Below are 20530 nucleotides of genomic sequence, written 5' to 3'. Positions count from 1 at the left end.
TGACTTTAGAATGAGAAGTGCCAAATTTGGTTTCCCAAATTCTGTACAGACAGCCAACACAGGATTTCGCTGGGTCTTAAAGCCTTTTTCGATGGGTTATTTTCAAAATTTATTATTGAATAGCAGTCAAAATAGGACAAAGAACTCATGTTAGGAGCAATTTTTGGACCTTTCGTCTTTCAAACCACCCAAACCCCCCCTGGCTACAGGCGTGAAGGGATAAGGTTAGTACAACAGAAAATAAAGTTTGTACTGTATACAAAAAAAATGGATTGTAGAAGGTCCCTACGATTCTCAAAAAACAAACCAGTATGTGTATGATGTTTATTGATCAGCGACTATGCTTGTTTAAAAACAGTGAAAATTTTAATCAAGTTATCTGTCCTTAATAAGTCCTATAGCGGCAACAGTTACTTAGTTCCCACCAAAATTCAAATAGCTTACTGTTAATGTATATTTGAATTACACAGGATACCCTCTAAAAAGCTTTTCAGAATCAAATTTGTGAAAAACAGTTTGAAATTAGACACTTAGAAGAGGGTTTATAATATTTGATGTAATCAGTACAAGCATAAATATATCGACAGTTTTGTTTTGAGTAAAGCTGTAATGGAAAAGTGTGTAGATGAGCTATGATGGCAAAGTTACATTTAACATGGAGGAAAAATAACAGTCAGACAATATATTATTTCAAAACATTTAAAATAGATCTGTTTTCTTCTAGGAAAATGAGAATACTGTGAACTTGTGATATTGTTTAAAATGAATAATATCGTATTGATCTCGTGTTGAGCATTAGGAAGTAAAGGCATACAAGTCTTGAAAGAAAACAGGACAGGAGAATATGAAAAGGGTGAAATTTGCATGGACACAAACTGACTGAGCACCTTAAAATAAAATCATCTATTAAAAAATACTGATGTTCTGCAGCATATCTCTCAGAGTCTCTGGTTACAAGAAGTAAATCTGTGCAAAATGTTTCGTGATTAATGCTAAAAAGACATCTTACAAGGGATAACATCCAGTTTAGGAGGGATTCATGTGCACATTTCACAACATTTGAAGGCACTTAACCTGTAATTGCATTCTGTGTTGCTGCTAACATACGCTGCTCTTTCATTCACATGAGGATTACTTGAACAGATTCCTTGTCATCACAGCATGATATTCATAGCTCCTCATTTTTAATGTGGCAGTTTCCCAACAGTCTTTCTACTGCTTAGCTGCAAGACTTCTGTAGTGTTTATGGGCCTTGATGATCTCTGAAACGACGGAGGGGTCATCCAGCGTGGACACGTCCCCTAGGTTGCTTGTGTCCTGCACGGCAACCTTTCGCAAGATTCTCCTCATGATTTTTCCAGAGCGTGTTTTAGGAAGACGCTTCACAACCTTAAAGAGACAAGAGATGCTTTCATAGCTGACAAAAAAAACATGTTCAGAGATATGTGCAGACAGTGAAAGTCTAGACACACAGACTAGTCTAATGTTTGAGTATAGTAAGATTTTGTAATGTAGCTTATCAAAAGTAGCTTATTCACCAAGGTTGAATTTATTTGTTATTATTAAAGTTGATGAAAATTGTTAGGCTGCTACATATTTGTTGTAGAAACTGTGATACAGTACTATTAAAAATATAAAGTTGACTGCAATATGATTAGCCTATATATATTTTAAGTGCTGTTTTTAAGTGTGTTCAACATGTTTAAAAAAATATTGGTTTTAATAAATGAATTTTACTTACTAATTTCTTTTGTCTTTGCCATGATGACAATATAGTCACTAGTTATTTGGCAAGATAGTATTATTCAGCACGAAGTGTAAGTGTATTAGGTTAATTAGGCAAGTCATTGGACAACAGTGGTTTGTTCTGTAGGCAATCAAAAAAAGTCTTTCTTAAAAAAAATACTCAACTAAACTAAAAACACTTTTACTCCAGTCAAAATAAATGAAATTAGACTTTGACCAGATGATTAAAAACAAATCAGGACTTTCTGTGAAAATATCCTTGCTCTCTTGTTTGAAAAAAATTACGATGTATCATAATTTCCACAAAACTAAGAAGAAAGAAAAATTATTTCAACATTTATTAAAAAAAGAACAGCCAGTCAGCATATTAGACAGATTTCTGATAAACTTGAGTATGTGACACTGAAGACTGAAGTAATTCTGGTTTAAATGAATGGAATAAATGTAATGTAAATATAATAAATGTAACTACATTTAACACATTTTAATTAAAACATCTAATTTAATAGTATTTTCGATTTTACAGCTTTACTGCACTTTACACATGTTATGCTAACTTTTTTTTACTGCATTTTTAATGAAATGAATAAATTAGCATTGATGAGCAGAATATGATTAGTTTAAAAACATTAATTAAATCTTACTAAACCACTCCAGATCAACAAAAATAAAACAAAGTGGAAAAATGTCATGAGTTTACCAGGAAATGATCAGGAACGGCATATTTAGCTATTTTTGTGGCCACTAGGTGTCGCAGCTCATTCACAACAGCATGTTGGTTCTCAGCAGCAGATTCTTTTAAAACTACAAACGCAAATGGAACTGGGAACAAAAGAAAAGAAAAGCAACTCAAAAGTTAGAAAAGGTAAAATTGAAATACATGTACTTTCATGTCATACATGTAATCACTAAATTTTATTACGGCCAATCATGTCTTTAAACTTTCAGTTTGTTTTTCACAATGACCAAGATGTCACATGATGAATGGGGTCAAAAGGTCTGGGGTTGCTGGAGGTGTCCCAGATGGCTCATGAATTAAAAAAGGTGAGAGGAAGAGGAAAACAAAGGTCTGTCGTATGTCTCACCTTCTCCCTTTATCTCATGGGGAATCCCGATCACGGCGGTCTCAGGAACATCTGGGTGTTCATCCTTAAGCCAGAGAAACACACACAGTCAACCAACAGTTGGATTTTAGTCAAAAAAAAAAACAAACAAAAAAAAACATAGCATTTGAACGATTTTTATAAATGTTATCAATAGTAGTTCCTTATGATTACCTACACTCAAAAATATACTGTAAACAGTAATATTAGAATAAAAGATTAAAATAACTTTTGTTTATTTAATTTCATTTTTAAAGTGTGATTTAATAAGTGTGATTGGCAAAGCTGAAGTTCACAAGTAGGTACAGTGTCATATAGGATCCGTCAGAATTTTTTTAAGCTAATTTGGTGCTTAAGATACATTTCATATTGTTGAAAACAGTTCTTTTTTTTGAAAACACAAATACACAGATTAGTTAATAAATAGAAAGCTCAAAAAGAACAATATTCATTAAACATTATTTTGCAACATTATGAATACATTTATTACCCCTTTTGTATATTTAATTTATTGCCACTTTTTAAAACTTTAATTTCTTACCTTAAAAAAACAACAACTTACTGACCCCCAAATTTTAGACAGTAGTGTACATTTGCTGAGATCTTCAGCTCTTGTAAAAACAATCTATCTAAATGACTATATATATATATATATATATATATATATATATATATATATATATATATATATATATATATATATATATATATATGTATATATATATATGTATATATATATATATGTATATATATATATATATATATATATATATATATATATATATATATATATATATATATATATGTATTTATATATATATATATATATAAAAAAGTATCTCACCAGTGCATCCTCAATCTCAGCGGTGCCCAGACGATGCCCACTAATATTGATGACGTCATCCATTCGTCCTGTGATCTGGTAGTATCCGTCTTCAGTACGGTATGCCCCATCACCCGTAAAATAATGACCTGTTGTATGCCATAAAGCGACATCTTTATATGAATTCACAACTCTAGCATCTAGTGGCAAAAATGACATACTGTGCCTTTGTGGAATTTTACTGAGGTAAAACTTAAAACTGAAGTATTTTTATCAAAAAAAATATTCTTAAACTATTTTGATGTACATTAGCTAGTAGTGAAGTATCTATGTTTAGAAGTATAATTTATTTCCCATAAAAAAAACTGAGAGGTTTACTCAAACCTGTCAATCACTTTCCAGATCACACAATTGCTAGAGTCTGGGGATTGGCTACTCTAGCAGGCAGGCTGAGCCAGAGGGTGTTTAGGACCAAGTTGGACCATGTTTTCCTTGTTTTACCCCATTGTCTCTCTTTTTCTTGTAGTTTTGGCTTGCATTTTTGAATCTGAATGTGAATCTGAATACTAGTATTACTCGTGATAAGAAATTCATATTTGTAAAATATGCAAAGACAGTCAGTGGGGATACAACAAAGATACTATTGTGAGGCTTTTACATGACTTAGATTAATAATTGAGTTTTAAATGAGATGTCGAATTAACAGAGTTTCTTCACTACTGGTCCTGAATTGAATGTTTGCAAAGGTTTGAAAAAATGTGTTTGGTTTTTTATTCTGCTAGATGTAGCGCAGAAACTAGATAACTCACATTCAAATGGAGTCCTTGTGAGCACAATTCACAACAAAAAGGACATTTGAAAATGCACTCAGAACATTTTCCCAGTCAGCATTGCTAACATTCCTCTCATGCCCTTTAAAGTTGTAGTCAGATAGAACAGTTTAATAATTCAACAAAATGTCCAAACTTTTCTTTTTGATAACTTTCATAACAAGAGCCCTAGGGGCTTTGCTCACCTTGGTACGGTTTAAAATATGCATCCACGAATCTCTGGTGGTCTCCAAAAATGGTTCTTGCCATTCCAGGCCATGGTTGGCTAATGCACAGAGCCCCGTTGACATCATTTCCTGTTATTATCTGTCCCTGTTAAGAAAAAAACAACAAAAAATGCTGATGGTTATTCCATATCAGTAAAATGTACTTCTGTCTTAGGGGATGGGGTAAGAATTTCTCTGAATAGCCCCAGAGGGTAACAAAAGATCGCCTCAGAGGCAATTGGACATGCTCCAGCATGCAATATTGTTCTAGTTCCAGCTGCAGTAGAGAATCAAAGTTCATCTCTGTCTGTGACACAAAGCTTTCCTTAACAGTGGGAGAGTCATGGACCCATGCAGAGTCATGCGGAGCAAATTCAAAAACAATCCATGTTTAGGCCTGAATAGGAAAATCTGATAACAATTATCTATTTGCTAAAAAGACAATTAAAATCACTGGGTTTGCCGAGACCTAAAGAGCTAATTACAACTAATTTGTGATAAATGGCTCTTTATTTCACAGTGTGACTTTATTTAATATCTGAAACTGTTCATCTCCTGCTGTGTCTTTATATCTTACAGTTATGACTCTATTCGACAATGAATCTTACATTATGACTTTGCACAGTGTCTCGAAACTACCACTTTATTTCATGAAACTTTTTATTTTATAATTGTATTTTTTTCTTGGAATGGCAACTTTTTTTCCTCAAAATTGTTAAATAAAATTGCTCACTTAATTTCTGAATAATATTGGGACACTATATCACATAATTAAAAATAATCAAAGTTATACAATGTTTTTCAAATTATGAATATATCTCCAAACTGGGGCTTTAAATATCTTTAAAACTATGTTTTATTTTAGATTAGGATTATTAATACACAACTGCATCTAAGTATATTCATTTTCAAAACAGGATTTCATCTGTCACAATTATTATTATTATTTTAAATTCACAATCACTTTTTATTTCTGATTAGAAATATATCTCACAGTTGCGGTTTTACATCTTATAAATTTGATTTTGTTTTGTAAAATTATATATCACAACTGGGACTTTATTTTTATGACTTATTTCAATATTTTTATATTATATTTTTTTCAATATATTTATTTTTATAGATTTTTATATTTCTATTTAAAAATTATAATACAGGGTTTCTGCAGTTTTATCGAGACAAATTTCAGACTTTTTAATACTTTTTAAGACCATAAAGAATGAAATTTTAGATTTATAAAGGGTTAAGATTTTTTTTTAATGGCCTAGTATTGAGAATTTTGTAATTGTTTTCAGTTTTTTTTTTCTTCAATTAGGGAATTTCATTTGGGGAATATGCTGTAAAAATGTAAAACAGCTCTTATGAACTTTCTCTTTGCAAAAAAAAAAACTAAATATATAAAATAAGGTTTTATTAAGAGATGTGGTTGATCATTAGATGATATCGGCTCAAATTGAGTAGCTTTACCTAGACAAAACAAAAGACCCGTTTAAAACAATTTAATACCTACAACACAATAAGTCAGTGTATTTAAGACTTTTTAAGAACTAAAATTTAGGTTTAAAATTAAGAGATTTTAAAACTTTTTAAGACCCCGCGGAAACAGTAATTGCAGATTTTAACCATGTCTGAAAAACTTTTTAATTGATCTTTTGTCACTTCATATCTAACGCATGTGACCTTTTTGTTCTGTTTTTACTGAGTCAGACTAAGTGATTCTAAGTACAAGTGAAGCAGTGAGCCAGGAGGACACAAATAAACAAGCATAGATCACCTTCTCCCCTAGTAGTTCTGGCTTGATTCCAAAAAAGGGTCTCATAGCCATGGCAGGCCGAATCTCTGCTCCCGGTTCAGCTGGAAGTGGAGCTATACACACGCCACCAGTTTCTGAACAGACAGAGAAAGAGAGATCCTAGTGAGCTATCTATTTATTACTCAGTAACGTCACACATGGTGTAAATCATTTGATCAGTGTGGCCAAAAGACAGATTAAGGCTACGATATACAGCCAAGAACAGATACACAACTGACAAGTCATACACCAAATGCATTTGATTATACCTGTCTGCCACCATGTGTCCACCAGGGGGCATCGTCCATCCCCGACCACATTATGGAACCAGTCCCATGCCTCGTGATTAATGGGCTCTCCAACTGCCAACAGATCACACATTCACATGGCCATTTATATAAGCAAATTCACACACCAAAACACAGCACTTTAAGCTAGTCAGGCAACAGTTTTTCATGCGTCTGTCAAATGTGAAGTTTTGACCTTTTTGCCTTCTCATAAAACTTTTTTCAGTCTAATGTAAAGAGAACATCTAAAATACACTGTTTCATTTGTTGCACTACTATTAATATTTGTGTCTGTAGATTTCATTCACTATTCATATTTTAAAGGCAGTTTTCGCAGCACTGTTCGCCATATTTTCTCAATCATGATAAAAAAAGTTTTACAAAAATCCATGCTATAAATTCTTTTACCCGAAACGAAAAAAAGATAATTCATAATTCATAATTTCATTCAATATTAAATTTTTTGTGCTAGAAATGTAATAATAACTCATTTAGAAAAGAAATAAAAACTCATTTACATATTTAAACTTGACATAAAAAAAACTGTTCGCAATTCATAATGTAATCAATTAACTCTGGAAGAATAGCGATTAGAATTTTCACCCTGTACACCTGCAGTGAATTGCCTTATAAACAATTTAAGCAAATCCTTTAGTTCTATCATCTCAAGTGGAACTGACAAGTACCGTGAGGGCAAACAAAACCCAGACACTATCTAGTGTCCTTGATGTTTGGCACAAAGTCAGGTTTTCCACTCATTAAAAATCCTCCGGAGTAAGCAGGCTAAACTTTAACTGTGGCTCTTCCTCTTACAGCTGACCAGTACAATATCTGAGCTAGAAACATGAAGGTGTTGGGTTCAAACCAAGAGAAAGGGTGACCTTTGAACTGGAGAGCTGATGAGCTTCCAATACCCATTGTGTCCTGCGTTTATTTCTACTACTACACAAACAGGGTGATGTGATGTCGTTATAGTTAACACACTGTAGGCTGCTTTCAAACTTCTGAAACCAAATGGCAGCAAAACAATATAAAGATGTAATCACGCGTGGTTTTCAGCGTGAGATAATGTGGGTTAAAAGAGTGTGTGAAAATTAACAATTGGTGCATTTCACATTGAAAAGCATGGCTTGAAAAAAGAGAGCGACAATGATTAACGCAAGCAATTGGAAAAGAAAACTTGCCCAAAAACTTTCATGCCCAGCATGCCTGCACATATTTGATCAAAAATAAAGTAAAAATACTTATGTTGTGTTAAAATTATTTATATAACTATAATACTATATAAGATAACTATTCTAAAACATTTACAATGCAAATCATTATTGTGAAGGCAAAACTGAATTTTGCCTGCCATTAATCAAGTTTTCCTAATAAAATCAAATCCTATTTATCAGATTAATAAAAAATAATCCTTCAGAAATTATTCAAATATGCGGATTTGGTGTACCATTTTGAGGGATGTTAACAAAAACAATGGTCCCGACGTATTTTCAGTTTTACATTTTTAATTTTTTTAATCCATAGCAGGGGTGCCCAAACTTTTTCTTATGAAGGGCCAAAAATCAAACGTAAGTGAGGGTTGTGGGCCGAAGGTACATTAAATATTCCACGAGTAATCTTCTAATTTATTTCCTAATATTTAAAAACAACTAGAAATGTTTAATGAAGTTATTACAACAACAACATAAACAATTACATTATTACAATGGAGTTCAATGCTAAATACACTAAGCTGCACCTGGCTTTGCCTCGATTTGTTCGCTGGTGTCTTGTGCATTGCCTGATGTCGAGTGACAGTATTTACATTTTTAAAAAATCTAATGAATTTACAAAACTAAAGAAATTATAAAACAAAAAAAAACTAAAAGTTACATTACATTCGAAATGACAATATTTTTCAATGGTATTCACCCCAACCACCAACCCATAATTCTCCCTCTCTTCTTAAATGTAATGGTAGGCCAAATCAAAGGTTAGAATGGGCCAACTTTGGCCCCGGGGCCATAGTTTGGGCATCTCTGTTCTATAGCTTCTGAGAATCCAAAAAGAGCCACATACTGATAAAATGTTATGATAGCCGTTTCAACAATTAGTTATGATTGAATTGCCTCTTGTTACAGTTATAAAATAACTTGATAACAAGCAGGAAATGTTCATGGGCAAATGACATGACCACATTGACATGATCTATTAATAAAATCATTTATTTTGATGACTCACCAGACGCAAGTGTCTTCAGAGATGACCTGTCATATTTCTTCACCCAACTCTCTTCATATTTCAACAGTAATCTGATGGCCGTTGGAGCTCCATAAAACTGGTTTATTCTTAACCTCTGAACTGTCTCCCAGTAACGACCTTAAAACAGTCACAAAACACATTCTCACAGTCAAGACAAAGATAATGAAGTGCCAGATTTACAACCAGACAGCACATCAACAAAGTACATACGTCACAAATGTACAAAAACATAGTTAAATGTAATTAGAAATATCAAGAGTCATTAAGTTCCATTTCCTAACAGATACCATTACACACACACAGAGGCTACTGAAAAGCAGGTTTAAGTGGGTTTTATTACAAAAGCAGAAGAAACTGATGTCAAAGAAGACACTTTACTGCTTGTCATGAAGATTCCTTTACATTAAAATACGCTCATAAAGCCAGATAAGACTCATCACGCAGGTTAATGTGTCACAGGAATTTATCTGTGATCTGAACTAAAGAGGCTCCTGCAGTTTGAAGCACTCGGAGGAAAGAAAAACACTATCTGACACCATCAAGAGAGGTCATCAGAATGGATAAAAAGAGGACCACCATCAGTAAACTTTAGGACAGAATAGCGGTGTTTCCAAAACACTTCACTACAGAGAGAATTAAAAAGGATGAAGTGATGTGCTGAAATGTTTTTTAATGTCATCAGCAGATAATCTGCAATGAAAATGTATATAATTTATCATGCCGATTAACCACAATAAGTAAAACTGAAATTGAAACTGGAAAGGGGATATTATGTATTGCAAGGATCATTGGTATTTGTCATTTGTGTTCACATCTCACCTGGATTGGGGTACACAGGTGTGCTTTCAAACAGAACAGAAGTGGCTCCGTTACACAGGGGTCCATAAACCACATAACTGTGACCCGTTATCCAACCGATGTCAGCAACACAGCCAAACACATCTCCAGGTGTGTAGTCAAACACATACTGCAAGCACAGACAAATATTATGATGACGTGTAAATATTACATTAGTCGTCAAGTACAAGTGCACAAAGATAGTGTGTGTAAACACAGGAGCTTGTCATTGCAGACCAATATTTGATGTTGTCAAGTGACCTCTTCATTCTTATCATAGCTCTACTGTTTATGTACACATATGAGGGCTGCACAATGTTGGAAAATTCTGAAAACAATAACATCAGATGGGGCGAGGCAGTGGCGCAGTAGGTAGTGCTGTCGACTCAAAGCAAGAAGGTCGCTGGGTCGCTGGTTCGAACCTTGTCTCAGTTGGCGTTTCTGTGTGGAGTTTGCATGTTCTCCCTGCCTTCATGTGGGTTTCCTCCGGGTGCTCCGGTTTCCCCCACAGTCCAAAGACATGAGGTACAGGTGAATTGGGTAGGCTAAATTGTCCGTAGTGTATGAGTGTGTGTGTGAATGTGTGCATGGATGTTTCCCAGAGATGAGTTGCGGCTGGAAGGGCATCCGCTGCATAAAAACTTGCTGGATAAGTTGGTGGTTCATTCCGCTGTGGCAACCCCGGATTAATAAAGGGACTAAGCCGACAAGAAAATGAATGAAAGTATAACATCAGATGACTTTAACAGCCATGATTTTATTGAAGTAAATCTGCATGAAATAATAAACAAATTACAAGAGCAGATATATACACTTACCAGCCACTTTATTAGGTACACCACTCCAACTGCTCGTTAACGCAAATTTCTAATCAGCCAATCACATGGCAGGAACGCAATGCATTTAGGCATGTAGACATGGTCAAGATTATCTCCTGCAGTTTAAACGAAGCATAGGAATGGGGAAGAAAGGTTATTTGAGTGACTTTGAACGTGGCATGGTTGTTGGTGCCAGAGGGGCTGGTCTGAGTGTTTAAGAAACTGCTGATCTACTGGGATTTTCACGCACAACGATCTCTAGGGTTTACAGAAAATGATCTGAAAGTGAGAAAACATCCAGTGAGCGGCAGTTCTGTGGGTGCAAATGCCTTGTTGATGCCAGAGGTTAGAGGAGAATGGCCAGACTGGTTCCAGCTGATAGAAAGGCAACAGTAACTCAAATAACCACTCGTTACAACCGAGGTACGCAGAAGAACATCTCTGAATGCACAACACGTCTAGCCTTGAGGCGTATGGGCTACAGCAGCAGAAGACCACACCGGGTGCCAGTCTTGTCAGCTAAGAACAGGAAACTAAGGCTACAATTTGCACAGGCTCACCAAAATTGGACAGTAGAAGATTGGAGAAATGTTGCCTGGTCTGATAAATGTCAATTTCTGCTTTTACATTTGAATGGTATTTGAATTGAATTTGGCATCAACAACATCAAGCATGGATCTATCCTGCCTTATATCAACAGTTCAGGCTGGTGGTTGTGGTGTAATGGTGTGGGAGATATTTTCTTGGCACACTTTGGGCCCACTGGTACCAATTGAGCATTGTGTCAACGCCATAGCCTATCTGAGTATTGTTGCTGACCATGTCCATCCCTTTATGATCACAGTATACCCATCTTCTTATGGCTACTACCAGCAGGATAACTTGCCATGTCATAAAGCGTGAATCATCTCAGACTGGTTTCTTGAACATGACAATGAGTTCACTGAACTCAAATGGCTTCCACAGTGACCAGATACCAAAGGTGCTCTATTGGATTAAGGTGTGGCGGAATGCGAGATTCGCATCATGGATGTGCAGCCGACAAATCTGCAGCAACTGCGTGATGCTATCATGTCAATATGGACCAAAATGTCTGATGAATCTGAGCACCTTCTTGAATCTATTTTACTAATGATTAAGGCAGTTCTGAAGGCAAAAGGGGTTCAACCCGACACTGGTAAGGTGTACCTAATAAAGTGGCTGGTGAGTGCATATAATTAATCATATATATTGGCCTTTTCAGACATTTCAAAGTTTGCTTAGAGTTGTAATGTTTTATTAATTAGTGATAGCAGCATCAGTGTGATCAGAGAAGCGCACACACACACACACACACACACACACAAACACAAACACAAACACACACACACACACACACACACACACACACACACACACACACACACACCTGATGTGTGAGGGAAGCGTAGAGCAGGTAACCGGCCTGTGTGTGTACGATGCCCTTGGGTTTCCCTGTACTGCCCGAGGTGTACAGCATGAACAACATCTCCTCACTCTCCATGGGCTCTGGAGCACACTCTGAAGACTGCCCTGCCATCACCTGTCATACACAGTACACTGCATTTCCTTTATTTGATTAAAATCCCTTTCACACTTATTGCATATATGCTATATATTTGGCAAAAACAAAAGCAATAAATAGTTTGGAAAATTAAGAGAAAAATGAATACATTAAAATATCATCACATATCACAAAATAACTATTTGTTTAATTGTAAGCTGCTTATATTATTTTATTTAAAACATATGTTCTATCATATTATATTATATAATGATAAGCTCAACAGGTAAAGGATAGAGTCGATGATGATGATGATGAAGAAATTCACATCTCATCCTGGTGTCAATGTGACAATGTGCCCTGGGGGCATGCTCAATGCTGTATCTTTATGTCAGAATCAAACACTTGTGAATTTATGCTAAGTAAGCAATCTGGTCTAATGAGTTTTCCACTACTTTTGGATGTAGTTAAAAGTGGATAAGCAGAAAACAATTTAAGCCCTATTTACACCTGTACTTAGAGTTGTCCTCTTGTTATTGGGCTGATGAAAATGCATCTTAACACCAAATGTAAACAGGATCTATGACTGTGGAGCTTTTATTAATCCCTCAAATGCAATGTAAACTCACCAAACACAGGGATGTCTAATATGCATTTCTTTTCAGTTTTTTTGTTTTTCATGCTATCATGAAGGTATAAAAGAGTTTAAGTTTAAGATATTAGGTTCAGTGTTTTTGTCTTTTATTTTATCAGTTGTGTAATTTAATAACAATCTTTGTATAGTCTAATGGGATTTCCCGCTTGGTTTGCCATTAACTTTGAAGGCTAATGTTCGCTTCCTGCAAATAATAGGATTACTCAAGATATTCTTCCTGCAACCAAAGCATTTATCTCAAAATGTAGCTCTGTAGCCCATTTTAACTGCATGTGGCTAGATTACCAAAACCCAGCTCAGCCTATTCTGTGTAATTCAGCATTTCTGCAAACTGTGAGGAAATATGGAATTCTGACAAACTGGCAGAGCAACATGTGACCATTGTGTGACTAGATTTGTTCCTGCCCTTGTACAGACTGAATATCTATAGAGACAGAAAAAACTAGATGTGCTATGACCCAACTATTTAAAAATGAAGAGGAAAAAGATTTGTACTTCAACTTTTGTGACCATGGATCAAAGATATTACAAACATTACAAAGTGCCAAACACTAGCTGGCTAAGGCTGCTCTCACTTGGTTCTCCTGCCCCAGACTAGCTATTTTGCAATTAAAATTCGTTTACTTGTTGTAACATTAAAAATCCTATTGTTATTGAACAATATAGTAAAAATTTTACTTTAAATTTGACTTTAAATTCCCTATTTTGACTTTTGTTTTAACTTTTTGGAGCAGTACGGAGATGGATGTCACTTTTTGTTTGATACATTTATTTTTCTCCTGTTTCTGGTAGAGAGGGAGCAAGGTAGGATCTTTGTTTTTATTTGTTATTTTATTTTGAGAGTTTAGAAAGTTGCTTCCTCAATCAGTTAAGAGATTTTGTTTGTTGTTTTTGCATTATCCCCTCTTGAGTATTTAAAACCTACCATTACCCTTGGTCATTTATTATTTGTTAATCTGTAAATAAATGTACTTCTTTTTTGGACATTATATTTGGTGTAAGTTATTGTTGGAGTGCTGGGATAAGAGAAGAGTGATGATTGTTGGCTGCTTTGCCCTTCAGTTTTTTTATATTTACTTTTTAATTTATTTTATTAAAATTTGCCTAAATTTATTTTAATTTGGATAAATTTAATTCTTTTTTTATTTTGTTTTTCCCCTTTATGTTAAATTGTTGAGCAGTTCCCTGGCCCTAGATAGGGCAGGCACATAACAATTGATGAAATTTTTCTAAATGAAAACCCATAACACTTACTGTAGTATAAAGTGACGAACACAGGGATTTTAAATATTTATAATCTTTTTTTGTATTTGAGTATTGATTATGTATTTAATACAAGTGATTATATTATTTATTTAACTTATATTTTATATACAATACAAAGTTAATAGAAATACAATAATACCTGGAAATTACAAGATAAAATGGTAACCAACAAAACACATGGTCCATGGTTGATAAAAAAAAAAAACTGTAATCAACTGAGGACCATTGTTGAGCACTGAAACAATAATACAATAAAATAAAGGAGAAATGCATATATTGTGACTTTCTAATTGCTGTACATTGTATGATATCATTGTTGTGTGATTTACCTCTTCTAAAGGAATGTCTAGTTTTCCCATCGGAACACTGTTGTTAGTTCTCTTGGCCACAAACACATGTCGGACAGATGGACAGCTCTTTACAGCTTTATCCACTGTAGACTTCAGATCGAAGACACGGCCACCTCTCACACCTTGGTTGCACGTAATGACAAACTTGCATTGGGCTGCATGTAAAAAGAAAACAGGAAGAGAAACAACATTGAGAAATGGAACTAAACAGATGCTATCCTGATAATACAATAGCTGATACAGCAAATGATCTAAAAACTAAAAAGCTAAATTGAGTTGATGATAATGCATGTGTAAACATACTCGATTTTATGAACGCAGCACATGTTGAATTAAGTTCACTGCATTTTAACCAACTGCTGGATTTCATTCGTTTACTTTACATCCAATAAGATCAGAAGGAAACATCTGCTCAGTGTCTGTTTTATTACATAAGATAAAGACAGGCCTGTCCAAGAACAAACGCCCTCTGACACTTATCTCTCTCCAGACCATCATGTGCATACACACACATACCCAAAGGCCCTTTGTGTAGGGCAGGGTTTTTGTTTTACTATAACTAGCTTTCACAAATGTGTTGTATACAAAACATACACAACATGAAAACACATATGACATTGTTTTGGTCAAGCTCAGCTTTTAGAGAAAAGCATGCAGCGTGTTGATTGGAATTTAGATACTAGAAGAGGACTTTAAACCATGGGGTTACATTCTATATTTGTTAACATGTCATGTAAATAAATAATCATAAATAATTCCTTTCACTGGAATATAACAAAATGCTATTTCTTTTAAACAACTACTAGAGACTGTTGTGAAAAAAAGATGGTCTGCAAAACATTCTAAGTCTCTAAGTCAAACTTTTCAAAAAATGACAAAGTCTGAGATCTTCGAAGTCCCTAGGCAAAGCAGTTTATTGTTACATCATCAGTAACAGAAGAGAATGTTTGGCGAACATAGGCTTGCACACAGTTTAAATACATTTCTGTGTCTTAATACTCCACCCAAATTTACACATTACACACCTCCATCAGCTACTCCGCTAATGGGATCTTAAATCTCTCAGGTGCCCGCCACCAATAAAGTTTGGTCACCAAACCCATGTCCAGTTAAGGTCTTTCCTTCCTGTTTCACAAAAAAAATGCTCAACAATATATCTTCTTCACTTTCCACTGAGCTGTCAACTGTAAGTTAAGCTGAAGTTCAAGGGTACTCATATTTTTTAGAAGTCATTACAAATGAGTGTGGGCGCACGTGCAGGTGTGCCTTATCATGAGTTACAAAACACACTGCAGGTGTCCTTATGGCCTTGCTTCCATAAATCTACTCTCATTGTGACATTAATGCTGCTTTTCTAATTTATCTTCTCATCTCTGACAGCATTTACACAGAATATGCCATCTCAAGGCTTCTCTGGCTCAGCTTCTAATCATCGTCAATGTAGTGCAAAGTAACACAATAAAAACAAACAGAGCAGGGTCAATAAAACCTGACCTGACCTGGAAAACTTTTGATCGATTATTGGTTTGGAATGTCGATTTCGATTACTTTCGATTAATCACCCAGTCCTAATAGTAACCCACAAACACTCAAAAGTTTAAAGTCTGTAAGATTTGTAACAAAATAAAATAAACGTCCCGTATGCTTACCTAGGTCACATGACCAAGGTTACTTGATTAAAATACTGTAAAATATTTTTATAACACTGAATTTGAGTTTTCAGTGTCACGTAATAGGGACGTCACGGTGGCTCAGTGGTTAGTACTGTCACCACACAGCAAAAAGTTCACTGGTTCGAGTCCCGGCTGGGTCAGTTGGCATTTCTGTGTGGAGTTTGCATGTTCTCCCCATGTTTGCATGGGTTTTCTCAGGGTGCTCTGGTTTCCCCCACAGTCCAAAGACATGCACTATAGGTGAATTGAATAAACTAAATTGACTGTAGTGTATGTGTGTGAATGAGTGTGAATGGATGTTTCCCAGTACTGGGTTGCAGCTGGAAGGGCATCCGCTGTTTAAAACATATGCTGGATAAGTTGGCGGTTTATTCTGCTGTGGCGACCCCTGGTCAATAAAGGTACTTAGCCGAAGGAAAATGAATGAATGAGTGTCACATGATCCTTCTTTTAACTGTCAAAATAAATGTTACTGATGTAAACTAAAGTTATTTTAATACAGAGCACTTTTAAACTTCTAAGCATTAAATTTTGGCAATTCCTACATTTTTCCTTGATTGAATATCCAACAAAAGAAACTAACATTTCATGCTTATGTTTCATCTGTCACTATTAAAACAAAACTCTATATAGTTTGACATGCACTGTTTTCTTAGAAAGCTTTTAAAAGTTTTTATTTTCTTAAAAAATCTTTAATTTTTTTTAATAGTGACACAATATTTCATATAGGTTTAAAATAATATTTTCTAGTCATTTAAAAACAACCCACTGATTTTATTCAATCCTTTGCATTACTGATCTAGCTGCTAAACTCTAAAAAATCAGCTAGTGAAAACACACAATGCACTGCTTTGTGTCAAAAAAAAAGCCCACATTATTTCACTCACCATCCTGAATTCTGCCAGCCAGAGCCTCCGAGCTGAAGCCTGCAAACACTACAGTGTGTACGGCACCAATACGGGCACAAGCCAACATAGCTGCCACTGCCATAGGAGACACAGGCATGTAGATGGCCACTCGCTCTCCTCTCTGCACTCCGTGACTCTTTAATGTATTGGCAAGGCGACATGTCATCTCCAGAAGCTCCCTGGGATTTGAACGTTTCACAGATATAAACATACAGCTGAGTTACAAGAAAAAAAAGCGGGTGAGAAATAAAAATCTGTGACGGTTAAATTTCAAGTGGTTCAAGTGCTACATTGAAGTGGAATTGCAGTACATGAAAAATTCATGGTCATAATTCACGTATGATATTAAACTGAAATTTATGTGAGGTAGTTTAATGATGTATTTAAAGCACTGGCAAGTTTTTTTCTGGCTTGATCATGAACATAATATTATGGCCTCAAAGGAAAGATCATAAATGAGACTAAACAGAACGTCAAGCCTCCAGCATTTCTTGATGTTCTCCATATGGTTGTGAGTGCAGAAAAATACACTTTCACTTTCACACTATAGCATACTGACATCTCTGAGCTTCCTGCTTTTGAGTGGAAGCAGGAAAGTGACGTGTACATCTGTTTTTGCTAACGGTGTCATCCTTTACACACGACTGATTATGCAATCTGAGCGCTTCTTCCCAAAAACACTCTGAAATCATTCATATCTGACCTAGAACAGCAGATACTGTGAATCTAATCTCCAAATCTCCATAATAAAATATGTGAAATAGTTCCTTTTCAAGGTTCAGTGTGGGCTGGTTGAGTTAGAGGAAACAGCCTGCTGACCGCTGTGTTTTGGTAACAGTAAGAGCAGTAGATCCTGTAAATATTTAGCTTGCTCTTAACTGTGGTGATGTGAAACACAGCCAGAAACATTAAATCTTTTTTTCAAGCTGTAGAGAAAGGGGTGGGGGGGAGGCGCACATTCCTTCAAAGGACCCTCAAAACCTGCCTTTGTTCTCCATATGAAAGTGCGCATGAAACTCCCCCCTAACTCTTCAATAGTGTGCTCTCTCAAACTACATGTGAACCCTGTCTATCCCAGTATGTCCAGAATTTGTAATCTATTACAAAATTATTGAAATATAATACAAACAAACATCTTTTTTTTTTTTTTCAAAATTGCATTTAGACTATGAACACAAGTATTTTTACACAATTATATTTGGTGATTGTGAAAATTAACTTTTAGAGAGCATTCCAAGATGGCAAAGAAAATCTAAATGACAAACTAGTGGAAATGAGCATGACATAGAGTGCTCAGCATAATTGAGTACACCCCACTTTAAAAATAAAAAGTTTTATCCATTTCTCAGCGAATATGGGTGATTTATATTGGTGCATTTGAATAAAACAGATTTATTAAACAGATATATTTATTAAAATAATATTTTAGTCACAGAACATCTTTAGAAATGGAAAGATCATACATTTAAATGCATGCAAAATATTGCAAAAAATACAAACTACAACATTTCAACTAAATTGTAAATATGTTTTGTTTCTCTTGACTTTTGCTATTTCTAAAATTTTTATTTAATATTTTCCCCCAACATTTAAATTTAGGCTACTAATTTTTGAACCATTATTGAAAGTTATTTTGTTAGATAAGCTCCAGATTTGGCTTCATTACTGCAAACCTAATGTATATTCACAAATATAATAATGTAATGCATCCTATAGAACATAATAATTAAAATGAGAGATTTGTAGGGGGTGTACTCATATATGCTGAGCACTGTATAGTACTAGCCTTGCCTACAGCACTCAGTACTCAACCATGTCTATTGAACAAAAATCAATAGCAAAAGATTCAATGCAATTTGTCAATTGTTATAATTAAATAATATGAATTAATATGAATCCCAATCAGGCTAATAAACAATAATTTTGATTCACCTAACAAACAACATTTGTTTCCCATGTTGAAGCTGAAATAGAGCATATGAAAAAGAAATGTTCCACTTGTCAACTAACCTATAGTAAGTTTAAATAATCTAATTTAATTAATATATAAAATATATCTGAGCTAAATAGAAAAATACAAATTAATAAACAACAAAAGATCAAAATTACTCAAATTAAAATAATTGCTGAATTACAAACACATTACGTAATACTTTACGATGATGATTACTCATCACTAATGTAATAGTGAACAGAACAGCAAAGCAACCAGTGTCTATGCATTGGTGTCAAAATGCTATAGACAACTGTGAAAAACATTACTATAAATATTGGCATTTACAAAGAATTAGCAGCAACATTTAGTTAACAAATTCTAGTAAGCTTTAAAAAGGTTTAACTAGGGGTGGGGGAGGTGAGGTTGCTGGGTTAGGATAAGGGCCACATGTGCATTTCCCATGAGCTTCAATGAATGTACCTGTATGTGATCCTTTCCTCTGTGCCAGGTTCATCTTTCTCCCAAATCAAGGCCACTCTGCTTGGATCATTTGCCACGTGTACATCCAAACAATTCACTGTCAATAAATGTAAGAGGATAGTACCATTGTACTCACTGTAGATATTATGTTATTGAAAGTGTAAACAATGCCTTCAACTGGAATATACACTAAATGTAAACAGAATTGTAGTTTGTTTGTTTAGTTTTCGATACAGAGTAAAGTGGAGGTGATCAAAACAAGCCTAAAACAGAACGAGCGTCACTCACCAGAGACATTCAGTTGTCCTCCAAGAAACCAGTTGATTTTCCCGCTGGAAATATCACAGTCCGACACTTGGTCGAAAGGTTTGGTCCATGCCAGCCTTTCCTTGGCAATGGACCCCCAGAAGTTTTCTGGATCTTTGACTGACAGTTCATATAAATCCGCGTAGTTTCTTCCAGAGAGATGCGAGCTGAGGTCCAGCTGAGCCGCGCTGATGCTGCTTCTGGACAGAGACCTCGCGTGACACCGGGAGATGAAAACAACACTTCTGCGCAAGCATTTCTTGTTTTTAAAGAGAATAGTTCCCCTGGTTAATGAATTCAGCAAACTGGCGCTCACACGTCCAGCCATTTTACCGTGTAGACTGTGGTGGAGTAAAGTTTTGCTCTAGTTTCTGCAGCCCGTGACTTTTCCTCTGAAGGAGGAGGAAACTTGTTGACAAAGAGCTCGTGTGAAGAAAACCTCACTTCAAAACGCCCCCTGAATCAGCTCTATTATGAACCAAACCAGGTCATGAATCACAAGTGCTCTGGCTGTCACAATCGATTCGAACTCTGCAATATCCTATAATGATTTTGGGAGTTTTGGATGTTGCGTAATCTTGGATTGTACTGTCGTCGTGAATCCACAGAACACTCAGAAACATGAAACTTCAGTGGGTTCAGTGTGAGGCGTGTAAACAGGTTTTGTTTTTTTACAGGTTCTGTGTGAATTCAAACGAGCCACATTTGCTGTATATTATCACATAAACCACGTTTTTGTTACATGCTA

At 35.2% G+C, this 20530-nt stretch overlaps 1 protein-coding gene across 1 annotated transcript; it reads right to left on the bottom strand.

The window, feature by feature from the left end:
• Positions 1–93: 93 nt before the first annotated feature.
• acss1 (acyl-CoA synthetase short chain family member 1) lies at positions 94–20182 on the bottom strand. Its single transcript, NM_001080656.3, is given in 14 exon segments — positions 94–1389; positions 2447–2568; positions 2832–2895; positions 3694–3821; positions 4688–4814; positions 6483–6595; positions 6770–6862; positions 9011–9148; positions 9851–9998; positions 12095–12247; positions 14459–14634; positions 17040–17239; positions 19477–19573; positions 19765–20182. Coding segments are annotated over 14 exon segments (2082 nt in total). The 5' UTR covers positions 20111–20182; the 3' UTR covers positions 94–1212.
• Positions 20183–20530: the final 348 nt, after the last annotated feature.

The sequence above is a fragment of the Danio rerio genome, chromosome 17 (genome assembly GCF_052040795.2).
Source record: "Danio rerio strain M-AB ecotype USA chromosome 17, GRCz13ab, whole genome shotgun sequence".
NCBI lineage: Eukaryota > Metazoa > Chordata > Actinopteri > Cypriniformes > Danionidae > Danio > Danio rerio.
Note: the sequence above shows the minus strand (reverse complement) of the source record. Positions and strands in the feature narration are given on the sequence as shown.